Here is a 17,735-nt window from a genome sequence, read left to right on the forward strand (position 1 = left end):
CTGATTGAACGTCGTCAGGGACGAGAGGCTGAGATTCTCGCCACTGATTGGCTCCAGATTTCTCCCTTGAGTTGAATAAATTGAACTCTTGCGTCAGAGTGGAAAACGCGTCTATCCATTATTTGCATTGACTTCACATGTGATTCGCTTCACGTTGGGGAACGCACCACAAGGGTTCAGAATTAGAATCTTCATGTTTGATTGCACTTTTATGTCTTTGCACAAAATGTCAGCTAAATGTCCTGCAAGGTCAAAACCATATCACATCAGATCAAGTCATGGCGTAGCATGTTGTCCTACGCTATGATTAGTGTTATGTTGACATGATTATGGCACATCATGTTCGTCATATCTTTTAAATGTACTTTACCCTCGAGCATTCATTTAAAAAGTTGCTAGGACGAAGATGCCTCCTTCTTAAAACTGCTGCAACGACACTTTACAGAAATATCAATGTTCACTTTCACTAAGATCCATTTCTTTTACCAACATCAGTCCGGGTCACATCTACCAAACGTTAAGGAAACCTTTTAAAAGCAGTTTCTCTAAATAGTCAGATGTGCTGTATACACATTCTTTGCTGTTCTCTGGCGTGTGCTGTGATTATCATCGATGTTTCAGTAAACTGGAAAACAGCACGATTTGGTCCCAAACATCAAAAGATGTCTCAATCTGGTGGAAAACTGAAAAAGGTTAAATTCTGAAGACAAGCTGAGATAATAGCAGCATTTTATAATGGGAGTTGTTTCAATGGAAACTGTTCTCACTGGTCCCCGGCTGGAGCTTCAACCTCAGGATCCATGTATTTCTTATCCTCTCAAGAATGGAACAAAAAAGATAATTTGTTGGTTTTTTTCTCAAAATCTCAAAATCCTGTCTTTTTCTCAATTTTTTTTAACTTTTTTCTCAAAATATTTGGCTTTTTATCAAAATCTCAAAAATCTGACTTTTTCTCAAAAATCTGACTTTTTCTAAAAATCTATCTTTTTCTAAAAATCTATCTTTTTAAAATTAAGTTAAATTAATGTTAATGTTAACTCTCCCTGGTCCCGGCTCGAGCTTCAGCCTCAGGATCCATGTGTCTGTGATCCTCTCCAGAAGGGAAGGAGTCATCACATACAGAGCATCAAGTAGTTCCTGAGCAGTGTCCTTCACATGCTACTACTACTACTTCTACTTCTACTACTACTACTACTACTACTACTACTTCTACTACTACTACTACTACTACTTCTACTACTACTACTTCTACTACTTCTACTACACTGTTAGAAACATCTCCCTGGTCCCCGGGTTGAGCTTCATCTCAGGGTCCATGTGTCCTCTCCAGAAGGGAGGGAGTCATCACATACAGAGCAGTTCCTGAGCAGTGTCCTTCACATGCTGATATCTAGAGAGGGAGTCACTCAGTCACAAGATGGAGGAACAGAAAGCAGTATCAATGTTTACTTCAGATCAGCTCCACGTCAGAAATGAGCATGCTTGATGTCTCTCTCCATAGAGGCTGAGTCATCATGTTCATCACAGAGCTATCATCTGCCTCAAACCGTCCTGATGCTCTTCTGGGTCATCACACATCCTGTCATGTTCACAGCTGCAGTTGGTACCTTTGTAGCATGCTACTCTCATGTTGGAGGAGGACACTCAGGATGGAGGAACATCCTGACTTTTCTGCATTCTGCGAAAAAGGTTACATATTTCTGAGCACGTTTTCTGTGTCTCGTTGCATCGATTGAAAAGTACTCCACGAAGAGACGCAGCAGTCCCAACGCCTCGCCTCCTCCTCATGAAGTGTTCTGCTGCAGATGATCTGGATTAGATCTACTTCCTGTTTCTCTCGCTCTGCTTCCAGGAAACAGATTGACATCCTGTCTGCAGAAAGCAGCGAGCCCAACGCTTCTCTTCTAAAGTAGGAATGTGAGATCTGCCTCTCTCCTCGTCAGGATATCTCTCCCGCTCCACCTCTGTTCCAAAGCGCTCCTCGTCTCCTCGTCTCTGAGTCGGGTCAGGTCCAGGTTTCTGCCCCGCTGGTGAACCTGGGAGTAATCATTCTAAAGGCCACGTTTTAATGCAGTAAAAGTACGTGTAGTGGTTTATGAGTACTTATAAAACGGACAAGTCAAATCAAGCAATCTGATTGGTTCTTAGCCGTGATATACTGAGCGTATACCACGGGTAGAATTGTAAGTTACTTTTCACATCAAGTCAGTATCCCTCCGCGTCTGAGAAAAACAGTATACCGTTGGGCTGAAAAGTAAACTGCCTGCAGTTTGCTTTTCAGCCTGGAACAAGAAAGCAGCGGAGAAGTAACGGGGCAGAAACCCTCCTTTTTACGCAGCGGTCCAGACATACACATCAAACGGCAAAACATATTCAGTGTGCAGTTCCTTTGGCATCAGGGCAGGGATATCTAGATACTTTCCAAGGTCTGACATCATGAATTGAGCTACTTTTAAAGCAAGCAACGATGTTTTCAAATCTGTAATCAAAGAGGTCCGCAAAAATACTATCGGCCAATCAGATTGCTTGATTTGACTTGTCAGTTTTATAAATATATTTACATTTCTACTACTACTGCCTCACGATCCTTCTGACTTTTGGGTTTTAAGCAGGAGGTGTCAGAAAAGTTACCACAGGGATAACTGGCTTGTGGCGGCCAAGCGTTCATAGCGACGTCGCTTTTTGATCCTTCGCGTCGGGCCGAACCACGCCCCTTAGCTGTGATATAATGAGCATATACCACGGCCTGTCGTGAGCTATTGCTTAATTCTACTGCATACTCGTTCCACACCCCATTAGCTTCCTGCTTTGATCCACATCCTGTTTCTGGAGCTCCACACAAGCATGTCTTTCCTGTCCTTACAGCGTGGGGACATTCAGCAGCGCTGCAGTGGGACCTGTTTACTGGGGGACGCTGTTGTAATGAGGGCATCCCAAACAATGCCACAAGTGCGCACGTGTGCAGTACACACACACACACACACACACACACACACACACACACACACACACACACACACACACACACACACACACACACACACACACACACACACACACACACACACACACACACACAGGCACATAAGTTACCTAAACAATGCATAGGCCTAAATTGCATAAATGCTTGAGCTACAGTATTGCAACGAAGCAGACAGCGCTGTCTCTCTCTCTCTCTCTCTCTCTCTCTCTCTCTCTCTCTCTCTCTGGAGGCTCCAAATGAGTGGGGGAACGGCGATCCCGCGCGTCCAACGACCACGACACCACCGTACTTCAGTAAAGGTATTATTACCACCTTTTGAATTACTCCATAAAAAAAATCTTGCATTGAAAATAAGACTTTTGCAAATATATAAATAAAGCGATTTTCACCCCAAATGTCCTCCGTAATTACTGCGTGAAAACAACATATTGATTTCAAATCTATAACAGAAATACGTCCTGGGCTCTTTGCACACTGCACGTCAGACACTTCTCTGTGTCTGTGCCGGACGTGCAGTCAGTGTTACTTCTACTGTCTTTCATTGGAGCCTCGAGTCAGGAAGTGAAGCGGCTGCTCAGAGTTTCTATTGGTCCCTTTGTCTTCATTGTGTCTCCTTCGGGGGAATTCAAAGGATTAAAGATGGCATGAATTTATATTTTATAATATTTCTTTGCATTCGTCAGCAGAAGTATATAATTTCCAATCTTCAGATCAGTGCTACGGTGGCCAGCAGGGGCCAACGCGCTACAACGGACCGGAACATTTCCATCAGGAGAAAAACTATGCCATTTAAAAAGTCCCGTTAGCGAGGTTAGCCACTCAGCTTCTGACAGACATGCAAACCACTTAGATGTACACGATGTTGAAAACTAAAATCTTAAAATATTTTGCACGAGTCACAAAATATACAAGATGTTATGTAATCAGAAACAATGCATGTGTGTGTCTGTACGTAATTGGACAGTAACGGGTTCACTGTCGGGCCCTCGGGCGGTTTAACGTCTGCTTCACTTTAACGTCTGCTTTACTCTCAGTTTCCACTGGTATTTCCAGCAGCCTGCTGCCGTCCAAAAGCATGTCTTTTATTGACGGGGAGGGAGTGTGTGTGTGTGTGTGTGTGTGTGTGTGTGTGTGTGTGTGTGTGTGCGTGTGTGTGTGTGTGAAACGTGTTGACTGAGTTACAGCAGGGGGACTCTGCTCCTTTTTTCTTTTAGTCAAACTGACTCACACTTTGGTTTGTTACTACAAAGAGACAGACGCCTGTTTATAATTACTCCCTGAAGTATTGTTACCACTTTAAAGAGTCCTCTCCTGCTGATGTTCAGGTGTATATCAGTATGTAGCGTCTCTACTTTAAAGAGTCCTCTCCTGCTGGTGTTCAGGTGTATATCAGTATGTAGTGTCTCTACTTTAAAGAGTCCTCTCCGGCTGATGTTCAGGTGTATATCAGTATGTAGTGTCTCTACTTTAAAGAGTCCTCTCCTGCTGATGTCCAGGTGTATATCAGTATGTAGTGTCTCTACTTTAAAGAGTCCTCTCCTGCTGATGTTCAGGTGTATATCAGTATGTAGTGTCTCTACTTTAAAGAGTCCTCTCCTGCTGATGTTCAGGTGTATATCAGTATGTAGCGTCTCTACTTTAAAGAGTCCTCTCCTGCTGGTGTTCAGGTGTATATCAGTATGTAGTGTCTCTACTTTAAAGAGTCCTCTCCGGCTGATGTTCAGGTGTATATCAGTATGTAGTGTCTCTACTTTAAAGAGTCCTCTCCTGCTGATGTCCAGGTGTATATCAGTATGTAGTGTCTCTACTTTAAAGAGTCCTCTCCTGCTGATGTTCAGGTGTATATCAGTATGTAGTGTCTCTACTTTAAAGAGTCCTCTCCTGCTGATGTTCAGGTGTATATCAGTATGTAGTGTCTCTACTTTAAAGAGTCCTCTCCTGCTGATGTTCAGGTGTGCATCAGTATGTAGTGTCTCTACTTTAAAGAGTCCTCTCCTGCTGATGTTCAGGTGTATATCAGTATGTAGAGTCTCTACTTTAAAGAGTCCTCTCCTGCTGATGTTCAGGTGTATATCAGTGTGTAGTGTCTCTACTTTAAAGAGTCCTCTCCTGCTGATGTTCAGGTGTATATCAGTATGTAGCGTCTCTACTTTAAAGAGTCCTCTCCTGCTGATGTTCAGGTGTATATCAGTGTGTAGTGTCTCTACTTTAAAGAGTCCTCTCCTGCTGATGTTCAGGTGTATATCAGTATGTAGCGTCTCTACTTTAAAGAGTCCCCTCCTGCTGGTGTTCAGGTGTATATCAGTATGTAGCGTCTCTACTTTAAAGAGTCCCCTCCTGCTGGTGTTCAGGTGTATATCAGTATGTAGTGTCTCTACTTTAAAGAGTCCTCTCCTGCTGATGTTCAGGTGTATATCAGGATGTAGTGTCTCTACTTTAAAGAGTCCTCTCCTGCTGATGTTCAGGTGTATATCAGTATGTAGTGTCTCTACTTTAAAGAGTCCTCTCCTGCTGATGTTCAGGTGTATATCAGTATGTAGTGTCTCTACTTTAAAGAGTCCTCTCCTGCTGATGTTCAGGTGTATATCAGTATGCAGTGTCTCTACTTTAAAGAGTCCTCTCCTGCTGATGTTCAGGTGTATATCAGTATGTAGTGTCTCTACTTTAAAGAGTCCTCTCCTGCTGATGTTCAGGTGTATATCAGTATGTAGTGTCTCTACTTTAAAGAGTCCTCCAGTTATTTCTCTCCAGGGTCTTCAGTCACTGATTGAGGCATTTCCTGTTTGTGCAAAGAAAAAAATGGAGACCTTAAAGCTTCTGTTGGGAAAGTTAAATACAGAGAGATGTGTGTGTGTGTGTGTGTGTGTGTGTGTGTGTGTGTGTGTGTGTGTGTGTGTGTGTGTGTGTGAGTGTGAGAGGTGTGTTTACTCTGCTCCTCCTCTTTCTCCGACTCTCTCTCCTTCACACATCAGCAGAGGACAGAATCAAACCACCACCAACACACACACTCTCACACACTCTCAGTATTGACTTTTCAAACAGCCTCATGGATTACCAGCACGTCCTCCTTCTGCTGCTCTTGCCAGGTGAGATGGGTTTTATTATTAAAGTATGTTTTGCACTAAAATGTGAAATTATAAATAATTTTTCGCGTCTTAAAACATTTAAAAAATAATTTCAATAAAAAAGTCAATAGTGATGAGAGAATAAATGTGAAGTATGAAGTCAATGTCAATAGTAATGCCTGAAAAAGAAATTAAAAAGTGAAGGTAAAAACGCAGAAAGTATATAAGTATTTAAAGTATAAAGTGTAAATGTTGACAATATAAATGGAAACGGTCAGGAAGAAAGTCAATGTGAAGAATTCAATAATCGTGGAGAATGTCCAAATTGTCAAAAAGAGAGTCAAGGTCCAAAATGAAATATTTCTCGAGAATAGAGTAAAAATATGAAGAGTGAAGTCAATGTGAAAAATAAAGTAAAAATGTTGGGAATGAAGTTAAATTCTAAAGTTCTAATTAAAGTCAATTATTAAACCATTGTTGAGAATAAAGTGAACATCTAGAGAATAATGTCAATGGCACTCAAAGCAACAATTCCATCAGGAGAGACTTCATTTTGTTTAAAGAACATTTATTGACACGCCATGTGATAAATGTTAAGTCTTTGGCGGTTAGACCCCGATCCTGAGCAGATAGGGACCCCCCGGGGTCTAGACTCTGTGATGATGATGATGAAGATCTGGATTTGATGAGGAGATGCGATGAAGAGGAGGTGTGATGAGGTCTTTGGATTAGCTCTCCTGGCACTGGATACGATGAGAGGAGGCGGATGGGGAGGAGGTGGAGAGGAGGTGGATGATGAAAGGAGGTGGATGGGGAGGAGGTGGATGAGGAGGAGGTGGATGAGGAGGAGGTGGATGTGGATGGGGAGGAGGTGGATGGGGAGGAAGTGGACGAGGAGGAGGTGGATGGGGAGGAGGTGGATGAGGAGGAGGTGGATGTGGATGGGGAGGAGGTGGACGGGGAGGAAGTGGATGGGGAGGAGGTGGAGAGGAGGAGGTGGATGAGGAGGAGGTGGATGTGGATGTGGAGGAGGTGGATGAGGAGGAGGAGGGTGGATGGGGAGGAGGAGGACGGGGAGGAAGTGGATGTGGATGGGGAGGAGGTGGATGAGGAGGAGGTGGATGGGGAGGAGGTGGACGGGGAGGAGGACGGGGAGGAGGTGGATGAGGAGGAGGTGGATGTGGATGAGGAGGAGGTGGAGGGGAGGAGGGTGGATGTGGATGGGGAGGAGGTGGATGGGGAGGACGAGGAGGAGGTGGATGGGGAGGAGGTGGATGGGGAGGAGGACGGGGAGGAGGAAGTGGATGGGGAGGAAGTGGACGGGGAGGAAGTGGACGGGGAGGGAGGTGGACGGGGAGGAGGACGGGGAGGAAGTGGATGGGGAGGAAGTGGACGAGGAGGAGGTGGACGGGGAGGAGGTGGACGGGGAGGAAGTGGACGAGGAGGAGGTGGACGGGGAGGAGAGGTGGACGGGGAGGAGGTGGATGGGGAGGAAGTGGATGGGGATGGGGAGGAGGTGGATGGGGAGGAAGTAGATGGGGATGGGGAGGAGGTGGACGGGGAGGAAGTGGACGGGGAGGAAGTGCATGGGGATGGAGAGGAGGTGGACGGGGAGGAGGTGGATGGGGAGGAGGTGGTCGGGGAGGAAGTGGACGGCAGCATGAAACCTGAAACCACAGCTGACTGCAGGTGAGAGGAATGCCAGTGGGAGCGTTGGTTCCGGTGTTTACGAGCAGCCACATATTTAGAGCTCCCGGATCCCAGCGGGAGAAACCAGAGACGACTTCCTGTTTCGCTCCGATTGAATTACGTCTCACTGAAGCTGAAGCATTATGACCTTTTTAATGCGATCAGAGTTCAGTGCGACGGCTGCAGGTCGGGAGGTTTCCCCGTCTCGTCTCCAGGAACTCGGACGAGGGGGGGGGGTTACTTTGTGTGGCTTTTAGTCGGATCGTTAAAGCAGAAACACATCAGTCACCGTGTTGTTGTTGTTGTTGTGGAAGGAGAGCATCAGCTACCACCCGCCGGCTCAGAGGCCTGTCCTACGAAGCCGGTTCAACCTAACCTGGATGTTGGAGTTAGCCGGTTGGCCTAATCCAGAACACACGCGCTCTCGCTAAGCGGTCCTACGACGCGGGTTATCAAGTGGATCGCTCAGCCAGCCGTGTCCTCTCTAGCTAGGTGTTCACATGAGAGGGGTGGGATCTGGAGCATTCGACCAATCACAGACATGGAGAAGCTACTGACAGCGCAGCCTCATACTTCCTGAATGAAAAGTGAACTCTAATATCAGACACATGAAGAAGTGAAACTTTAAACATGACTCAAACACTTGATCAGGATCAAAGCCTCAGAGCTGCAGCTGCAAGGTGAACACAGCTGGAGCAGAGCAAGTGTTGGAATGCGTCCATCAGCAGGTTCATGATGTCACTGCCGTCTAACACACCGTCTGTCCCGGTAGAGACACTACATACTGATATACACCTGAACATCAGCAGGAGAGGACTCTTTAAAGTAGAGACACTACATACTGATATACACCTGAACATCAGCAGGAGAGGACTCTTTAAAGTAGAGACACTACATACTGATATACACCTGAACATCAGCAGGAGAGGACTCTTTAAAGTAGAGACACTACATACTGATATACACCTGACCATCAGCAGGAGAGGACTCTTTAAAGTAGAGACACTACATACTGATATACACCTGAACATCAGCAGGAGAGGACTCTTTAAAGTAGAGACACTACATACTGATATACACCTGAACATCAGCAGGAGAGGACTCTTTAAAGTAGAGACCCTACATACTGATATACACCTGAACATCAGCAGGAGAGGACTCTTTAAAGTAGATACACTACACTACTGATATACACCTGAACATCAGCAGGAGAGGACTCTTTAAAGTAGAGACACTACATACTGATATACACCTGAACATCAGCAGGAGAGGACTCTTTAAAGTAGAGACACTACATACTGATATACACCTGAACATCAGCAGGAGAGGACTCTTTAAAGTAGAGACACTACATACTGATATACACCTGAACATCAGCAGGAGAGGACTCTTTAAAGTAGATACACTACACACTGATATACACCTGAACATCAGCAGGAGAGAACTCTTTAAAGTAGAGACACTACACACTGATATACACCTGAACATCAGCAGGAGAGAACTCTTTAAAGTAGAGAGCTACACTACTGATATACACCTGAACATCAGCAGGAGAGAACTCTTTAAAGTAGAGATGCTACACACTGATATACACCTGAACATCAGCAGGAGAGAACTCTTTAAAGTAGAGATGCTACACACTGATATACACCTGAACATCAGCAGGAGAGGACTCTTTAAAGTAGAGACCCTACACACTGATATACACCCGAACATCAGCAGGAGAGGACTCTTTAAAGTAGATACACTACACACTGATATACACCTGAACATCAGCAGGAGAGGACTCTTTAAAGTAGAGACACTACATACTGATATACACCTGAACATCAGCAGGAGAGGACTCTTTAAAGTAGAGACACTACATACTGATATACACCTGAACATCAGCAGGAGAGGACTCTTTAAAGTAGAGACACTACATACTGATATACACCTGAACATCAGCAGGAGAGGACTCTTTAAAGTAGAGACACTACACACTGATATACACCTGAACATCAGCAGGAGAGGACTCTTTAAAGTAGAGACCCTACACACTGATATACACCTGAACATCAGCAGGAGAGGACTCTTTAAAGTAGATACACTACACACTGATATACACCTGAACATCAGCAGGAGAGGACTCTTTAAAGTAGAGACACTACATACTGATATACACCTGAACATCAGCAGGAGAGGACTCTTTAAAGTAGAGACACTACATACTGATATACACCTGAACATCAGCAGGAGAGGACTCTTTAAAGTAGAGACACTACATACTGATATACACCTGAACATCAGCAGGAGAGGACTCTTTAAAGTAGATACACTACATACTGATATACACCTGAACATCAGCAGGAGAGAACTCTTTAAAGTAGAGATGCTACACACTGATATACACCTGAACATCAGCAGGAGAGAACTCTTTAAAGTAGAGACGCTACACACTGATATACACCTGAACATCAGCAGGAGAGGACTCTTTAAAGTAGAGACACTACACACTGATATACACCTGAACATCAGCAGGAGAGGACTCTTTAAAGTAGAGACGCTACACACTGATATACACCTGAACATCAGCAGGAGAGAACTCTTTAAAGTAGAGATGCTACACACTGATATACACCTGAACATCAGCAGGAGAGGACTCTTTAAAGTAGAGACCCTACACACTGATATACACCTGAACATCAGCAGAAGAGAACTCTTTAAAGTAGAGATGCTACACACTGATATACACCTGAACATCAGCAGGAGAGAACTCTTTAAAGTAGAGACGCTACACACTGATATACACCTGAACATCAGCAGGAGAGGACTCTTTAAAGTAGAGACACTACATACTGATATACACCTGAACATCAGCAGGAGAGGACTCTTTAAAGTAGAGACACTACATATTGATATACACCTGAACATCAGCAGGAGAGGACTCTTTAAAGTAGAGACACCACATACTGATATACACCTGAACATCAGCAGGAGAGGACTCTTTAAAGTAGAGACACTACATACTGATATACACCTGAACATCAGCAGGAGAGGACTCTTTAAAGTAGAGACACCACATACTGATATACACCTGAACATCAGCAGGAGAGGACTCTTTAAAGTAGAGACACCACATACTGATATACACCTGAACATCAGCAGGAGAGGACTCTTTAAAGTAGAGACACTACATACTGATATACACCTGAACATCAGCAGGAGAGGACTCTTTAAAGTAGAGACACTACATACTGATATACACCTGAACATCAGCAGGAGAGGACTCTTTAAAGTAGAGACACTACGATACTGATATACACCTGAACATCAGCAGGAGAGGACTCTTTAAAGTAGAGACACTACATACTGATATACACCTGAACATCAGCAGGAGAGGACTCTTTAAAGTAGAGACACTACATACTGATATACACCTGAACATCAGCAGGAGAGGACTCTTTAAAGTAGAGACACTACATACTGATATACACCTGAACATCAGCAGGAGAGGACTCTTTAAAGTAGAGACACTACATACTGATATACACCTGAACATCAGCAGGAGAGGACTCTTTAAAGTAGAGACACTACATACTGATATACACCTGAACATCAGCAGGAGAGGACTCTTTAAAGTAGAGACACTACATACTGATATACACATGAACATCAGCAGGAGAGGACTCTTTAAAGTAGAGACACTACATACTGATATACACCTGAACATCAGAGGAGAGGACTCTTTAAAGTAGAGACATTACATACTGATATACACCTGAACATCAGCAGGAGAGGACTCTTTAAAGTAGAGACACTACATACTGATATACACCTGAACATCAGCAGGAGAGGACTCTTTAAAGTAGAGACACTACATACTGATATACACCTGAACATCAGCAGGAGAGGACTCTTTAAAGTAGAGACACTACATACTGATACACACCTGAACATCAGCAGGAGAGGACTCTTTAAAGTAGAGACACTACATACTGATATACACCTGAACATCAGCAGGAGAGGACTCTTTAAAGTAGAGACACTACATACTGATATACACCTGAACATCAGCAGGAGAGGACTCTTTAAAGTAGAGACACTACATACTGATATACACCTGAACATCAGCAGGAGAGGACTCTTTAAAGTAGAGACACTACGTACTGATATACACCTGAACATCAGCAGGAGAGGACTCTTTAAAGTAGAGACACTACATACTGATATACACCTGAGCATCAGCAGGAGAGGACTCTTTAAAGTAGAGACACTACATACTGATATACACCTGAAGCATCAGCAGGAGAGGACTCTTTAAAGTAGAGACACTACATACTGATATACACCTGAACATCAGCAGGAGAGGACTCTTTAAAGTAGAGACACTACATACTGATATACACCTGAGCATCAGCAGGAGAGGACTCTTTAAAGTAGAGACACTACATACTGATATACACCTGAGCATCAGCAGGAGAGGACTCTTTAAAGTAGAGACACTACATACTGATATACACCTGAACATCAGCAGGAGAGGACTCTTTAAAGTAGAGACACTACATACTGATATACACCTGAACATCAGCAGGAGAGGACTCTTTAAAGTAGAGACACTACATACTGATATACACCTGAACATCAGCAGGAGAGGACTCTTTAAAGTAGAGACACTACATACTGATATACACCTGAACATCAGCAGGAGAGGACTCTTTAAAGTAGAGACACTACATACTGATATACACCTGAACATCAGCAGGAGAGGACTCTTTAAAGTAGAGACACTACATACTGATATACACCTGAACATCAGCAGGAGAGGACTCTTTAAAGTAGAGACACTACATACTGATATACACCTGAACATCAGCAGGAGAGGACTCTTTAAAGTAGAGACACTACATACTGATATACACCTGAACATCAGCAGGAGAGGACTCTTTAAAGTAGAGACACTACATACTGATATACACCTGAACATCAGCAGGAGAGGACTCTTTAAAGTAGAGACACTACATACTGATATACACCTGAGCATCAGCAGGAGAGGACTCTTTAAAGTAGAGACACTACATACTGATATACACCTGAGCATCAGCAGGAGAGGACTCTTTAAAGTAGAGACACTACATACTGATATACACCTGAACATCAGCAGGAGAGGACTCTTTAAAGTAGAGACACTACATACTGATATACACCTGAACATCAGCAGGAGAGGACTCTTTAAAGTAGAGACACTACATACTGATATACACCTGAGCATCAGCAGGAGAGGACTCTTTAAAGTAGAGACACTACATACTGATGTACACCTGAGCATCAGCAGGAGAGGACTCTTTAAAGTAGAGACACTACATACTGATATAAAACCTCCGAGCTGATACAGGAAACGTTTAGTCCTCCGTCTGCAGGAAGTGACAGACGCTGCTGACATCGGGCACTAAATTACTTCCATCTTTAAACGTGTTATTTCTGCAGATGATTTGGAGTTTTTTTTAAAAACATCACAGACTTTTCTTTCCCTTTTAACAAGAATATCCTCATTGCTGCCGACTCTGTTTTCAGTTCCTCTGCCGACGCCAGGCCATGGAAAGTGACGTCATTATTAATACATTATGAACTAAGTAAAACATCTTGATATTCTTTTGGTGCCTTGACAAAATATTGAACAAATGATTTTCCTGATAAATGACCATCAGTGATTTAATGACCAAGTGGGAGAAAGCAAAACAATGAAAGCCCTTGAACTGTTGACTGCAGCTTTTCAAACCTAAAATAGACACGTATGCAACAGAGCACAGGAGTCTTCAAATATATGGAGTCTCATATACAGTATATATATATATATATATATATATATATCCAGTGGAGTTTCTATTTGTACTAAAGTGGTGGGGCACAACCAACGTAGATGTATATATATATATATATATATAAGCTTCTGCAGTGAGGGTCATGGCTGCTGAGGCTCCGACTCTTCAGGTTTACAAATATTATATTTGGACCTAAATCAAAATATAATATTATTTTCAAAAGTCCTTTAGTCTGATGCTTCAATTAATTTTAAACAGACAGTTCAACAGAAGGATACCAAACAATGTAATTGTATCATTTAAATATTGAATTGTTCTCTTAGTAAGATCCCATCTTCAATAACATGGCGGTCTCACCTTGACTTGAAGATGAAGTCCATGCTATCCCTCTGGACAAACATCTCTATTACTTTTTTGTAAAAGTCCTCCTTATCTTCTTGTAGTTTCAAAAGTCTATCATAAATCTAATCTAATCGATGGATTTATGATTCGAAAATGATAAAAGTAGGGTAGACATGTGGATATTATCCGGCTGAACAAAACGTGCATTTATCTAACAGGTTTTTTTCCACAGATCTTATTTGGAGCTATTTTCTAAAATCCTCTGGAGAAATCTCGTTGCTTTTTTGTGGAGGGAAGCCATGCGCAGCTCACTTCCTGGTTTTAGGACGCTCACTGCAGCTCTCTCGTCTCCTCTTCACACACCACACTTTTCGCGGCACACGTACTTACAGCCAATCAGCTCTGAAGTATGTGAGATGACGTATGGTGGGGATGGCAGCTCTTTGCCCCTATGGTCATTAGTTTTTGCCACACACACTAAGGCCCAATCCCAAACCCCTCCCTCCACCCTCCCCCTTTGTGACGGAGTGAACTCCGTCTGCAGCCTCACTCGCAGCTCTACGAGGCTCCTTCTGTCAGATGGAGTAAACACAGCAGCAAGCTTTGGGACGCCCCCCCCCCCCTCTCTCCGGCACAAACAGGAAGTGCCGTAACTGTTTGTAACAACGGTTTCAAATCAGCTTCTCTTTGACAACAAGTTTAAATGAATAACTCAAATAAAACTCCAAACATCTTTCATTGTGTTTCAAAGCTCTTTTAGTTTGAAACCTGATGTTTATAAGCTTCTTAGTTTTTGCAACGGTCTGTAAATATACACAACTTTATAATAAAATGCACACATTTACCTTTTTCTAGACTGAACACAGGTTTGATCCTAAGTTAAAACATATGAGGTCATCATGAGGTCGCTAACATCGCAGTTTATCTGTGGATGTTTGCTGGAACTACTTGTAAACAGCTTGTTTCCTGAGGACACACACAGCGTGACTCCGCTCAGGGAGAGACCGGTCTCAAGTCAGCACCGCTGCAGACTCGCTGCTTGAGGGCTTGATAGCCCACTCCCGCTCCACACTCGCTGCTCTGGAACAGCCCTCAATATGGCGGACCCTCCGTGTGAACGTGCAAACGGAGGGGTAGGGTGTAGGGGTAGGGTGTAGGTGTAGGGGTGTAGGTGTAGGGGGTAGGGTGTAGGGGTAGGTTGTAGGTGTGGGGGGTAGGGGTAGGGTGTAGGTGTAGGTGTAGGGGTAGGGTGTAGGGGTAGGGTGTAGGGGTAGGGTGTAGGTGTAGGTGTAGGGGTAGGTGTAGGTGTAGGTGTAGGGTAGGGGGTAGGGGTAGGGTTGTAGGTGTAGGGGTAGGGGTAGGGTGTAGGGGGCGGTTTGGGAATGGGCCAAAATAGGACAATACTCTGAGCATGCGCAGTGTAGTTTTTCCAGTCACCGTTCACTCAGACAGGGAGAGGGAGGGGCAGGATCGGGTTTTGTCCCACATGGCTCTAAACAGCTCAACAGGCACACACTGTAGACACTCATTAGAAGAGCACAGGCTGAAACAGCAATGAGACGAATCAGACGATTAAACATGATGTTAAAATATATTTAATATATATATATATATATATTTTTTTGCATTATTTTGTAATCATTATTTGTAATACTTTCTGCTGACACTAGGTGGGGCTGTGTCCCACCTGCCCCTAATGACCAGTCGCCACTGGCCGTACTTCTCTGTTGTGAAAAGAAGTTGTGGAAAAAGGACAGAGTCTCTCTTCGTCGAACACGTCACTGCTCTCTCATCTTTGGCCTCAGAAGTTCATTCATCACAGATTCGTCAGCGCTGGCTCTGAGTTAAATCCCACAGCTGTTGTGAGACACTGAGAGGAAATACTGCAGAGGTCAGGGGTCACGGCCGGGTCACAGGCTGTATGACTTTAGTGCCTGGCTCAAAGACACTGAGGCATTTAAACAAGAACGTCTCTGAGACTCGTTGGGAAGTTACAACCTGGTTATTACGAGTGACCCTCGATGAGACGTGTGAAGAGGGTAAAGGCCTTCTGACTTCTGACCAAAAGCACAACAGTTTTTTCTCAGGATTCTGAGATTCTTTGAAAAAAAGTCAAAATTCTATTTTTTCTCCAGGTTCCGAGTTTTTTGGGAAAAAAAGAAAATGATTCTCAGAATTCTGAGATGGTTTGAACAGATTTTTGAAAATAAAATGTCAATTATCGTTTCATTATCTAATTGTTGAAAAACTGCATTGCATCTTTCCTCAAAATAGTTATTGGCGAGTCATTTCATTCCATATTCCATAATAATAATAATAATAATAATAATAATAATAATCTTCTTCTTCTTCTTCTTCTTCTTCTTCTTCTTCTTCTTCCTCTTCTTCTGGGTTTCAGATCTTCAGCTCTGCTTCAACTTTGACACGAAGAACTTCAAGGTCTTCTCCGGCTCCAAAGAAAACCAGTTTGGATACACGGTCCAGCAGCACGAGGCCAGAGGGCGCCAGTGGTGAGGAACCCAGTTCAATATCCATCCACCCAAAAACCAGTCTGTACCGGTCTCACACCATCCGTATGTATAGAAATCAGACTGTGAAGTTCTGCTTGCGTCTATTGAATCCAGTTTGTCCTGGTCTTCTCTTACAATCCCTATAGAACCGTCTTTACTGATCAATGGAAACCAGTCTGTATTCGTCTATTGAAACCTGTATTTACTGGTCCAACACCATCAATGGAAACCAGTCTATATGGTCTTATATTATCCATAGAAACCAGTTTGTGCTGGTCTCACACCACCAATATAAACCAGTATGTCTACACACATAGAAATCAGACTGTAAAGTTCTGCATACGTTTATAGAAACCAGTTTGACCTGGTCTGATCTTACATCTAACACCATCATTTGAAACCAGTCTGTACTTGTTTGACTTCTTCCAAAGGAAGAGTTCTGATGGTCTTATATTATCTATAGAAACCAGTTTGTGCTGGTCTAACAATCGGTCGGAAACCAATCGGTCTTTGTCTATGGAAAAAAGTCTGTACAGTTCTGCTTATGTTTAAAAAAAACAGTTTGTGCTGGTCTGGTCTTACAATCCCTATAGAACCAGTCTGTACTGGTCCAACACCATTATTTAAAACCAGTCCATACTGGTCTGCCTGAAACTATAGAAACCAGTTTGTATTGGTCTAACATTCTCAATTGAAACCAGTCTGAACCGGCCTGTCTATAGCTATAGAACCTGTTTGTACTGGTCCAACACCATCAATATAAACCAGCCCTTCTTGTCTATTGAAACCAGTCTTTACTGGTCTCATATTCTCTATAGAAACCAGTTTGAACTGGTGTGTCTAAATCTTCTTAATCTGTTGACTTGTTCTTGTTTTTTTTACCATTGGAGGAATGGAGGTTCGTACTGGATCCAATGTTTGTTTTGTCTCAGCAAGAGAGCGTCTCCTGTAGCTGGCGGAACTTTTGAACGATGTGTTTCAAATATTTTGTGTTTCAGTGGAAATTTAAAGATGACAGATTGGCTAAACGACCGTGGTGATGAACTTCAGACTATAAGTCGATAGATCTTATGATTAAATGACTATCAACATAATTTATGGAACTTTAAAGGGTTTTCCAGCTTCTGACAGCATTTGGACGCCTCAGGTGGAGACGGATTGGACCCGGTTGTTCTGTCCGTGGATCCAAAGGATTTATTTACTGTGGTCTGTCAGGAGTTTCCTGGGAAAGTGAGAAAACCCTTCGACTTGTTTCCAGGAAAGTTGGTGGAGAAGTCAGACTCATGTTGGGACGACACATTTTCCACCCATGTGTCTGATATCTGCACACGGTACTTATTGTCCT

At 43.3% G+C, this 17,735-nt stretch overlaps 1 protein-coding gene and 1 pseudogene across 1 annotated transcript; one reads left to right on the forward strand and one right to left on the reverse strand.

Moving 5' to 3' along the window:
• The window catches only part of LOC117443081 (integrin alpha-11-like), a 47,154-nt pseudogene that overhangs the window by 1,763 nt on the left and 27,656 nt on the right, over positions 1-17,735 (forward strand).
• Positions 5,740-7,710, reverse strand: LOC139433504 (uncharacterized). The gene is made up of 4 exons (XM_071202539.1): positions 7,098-7,710; positions 6,855-7,034; positions 5,912-5,950; positions 5,740-5,762 (listed from the first exon to the last, which is right to left on the reverse strand). Exons 1-4 carry the CDS (start codon positions 7,708-7,710, stop codon positions 5,740-5,742), a joined length of 855 nt encoding a protein of 284 aa, XP_071058640.1.

This window comes from Pseudochaenichthys georgianus, unplaced genomic scaffold (assembly GCF_902827115.2).
Source record: "Pseudochaenichthys georgianus unplaced genomic scaffold, fPseGeo1.2 scaffold_533_arrow_ctg1, whole genome shotgun sequence".
In the NCBI taxonomy this organism is placed as follows: Eukaryota; Metazoa; Chordata; class Actinopteri; order Perciformes; family Channichthyidae; genus Pseudochaenichthys; species Pseudochaenichthys georgianus.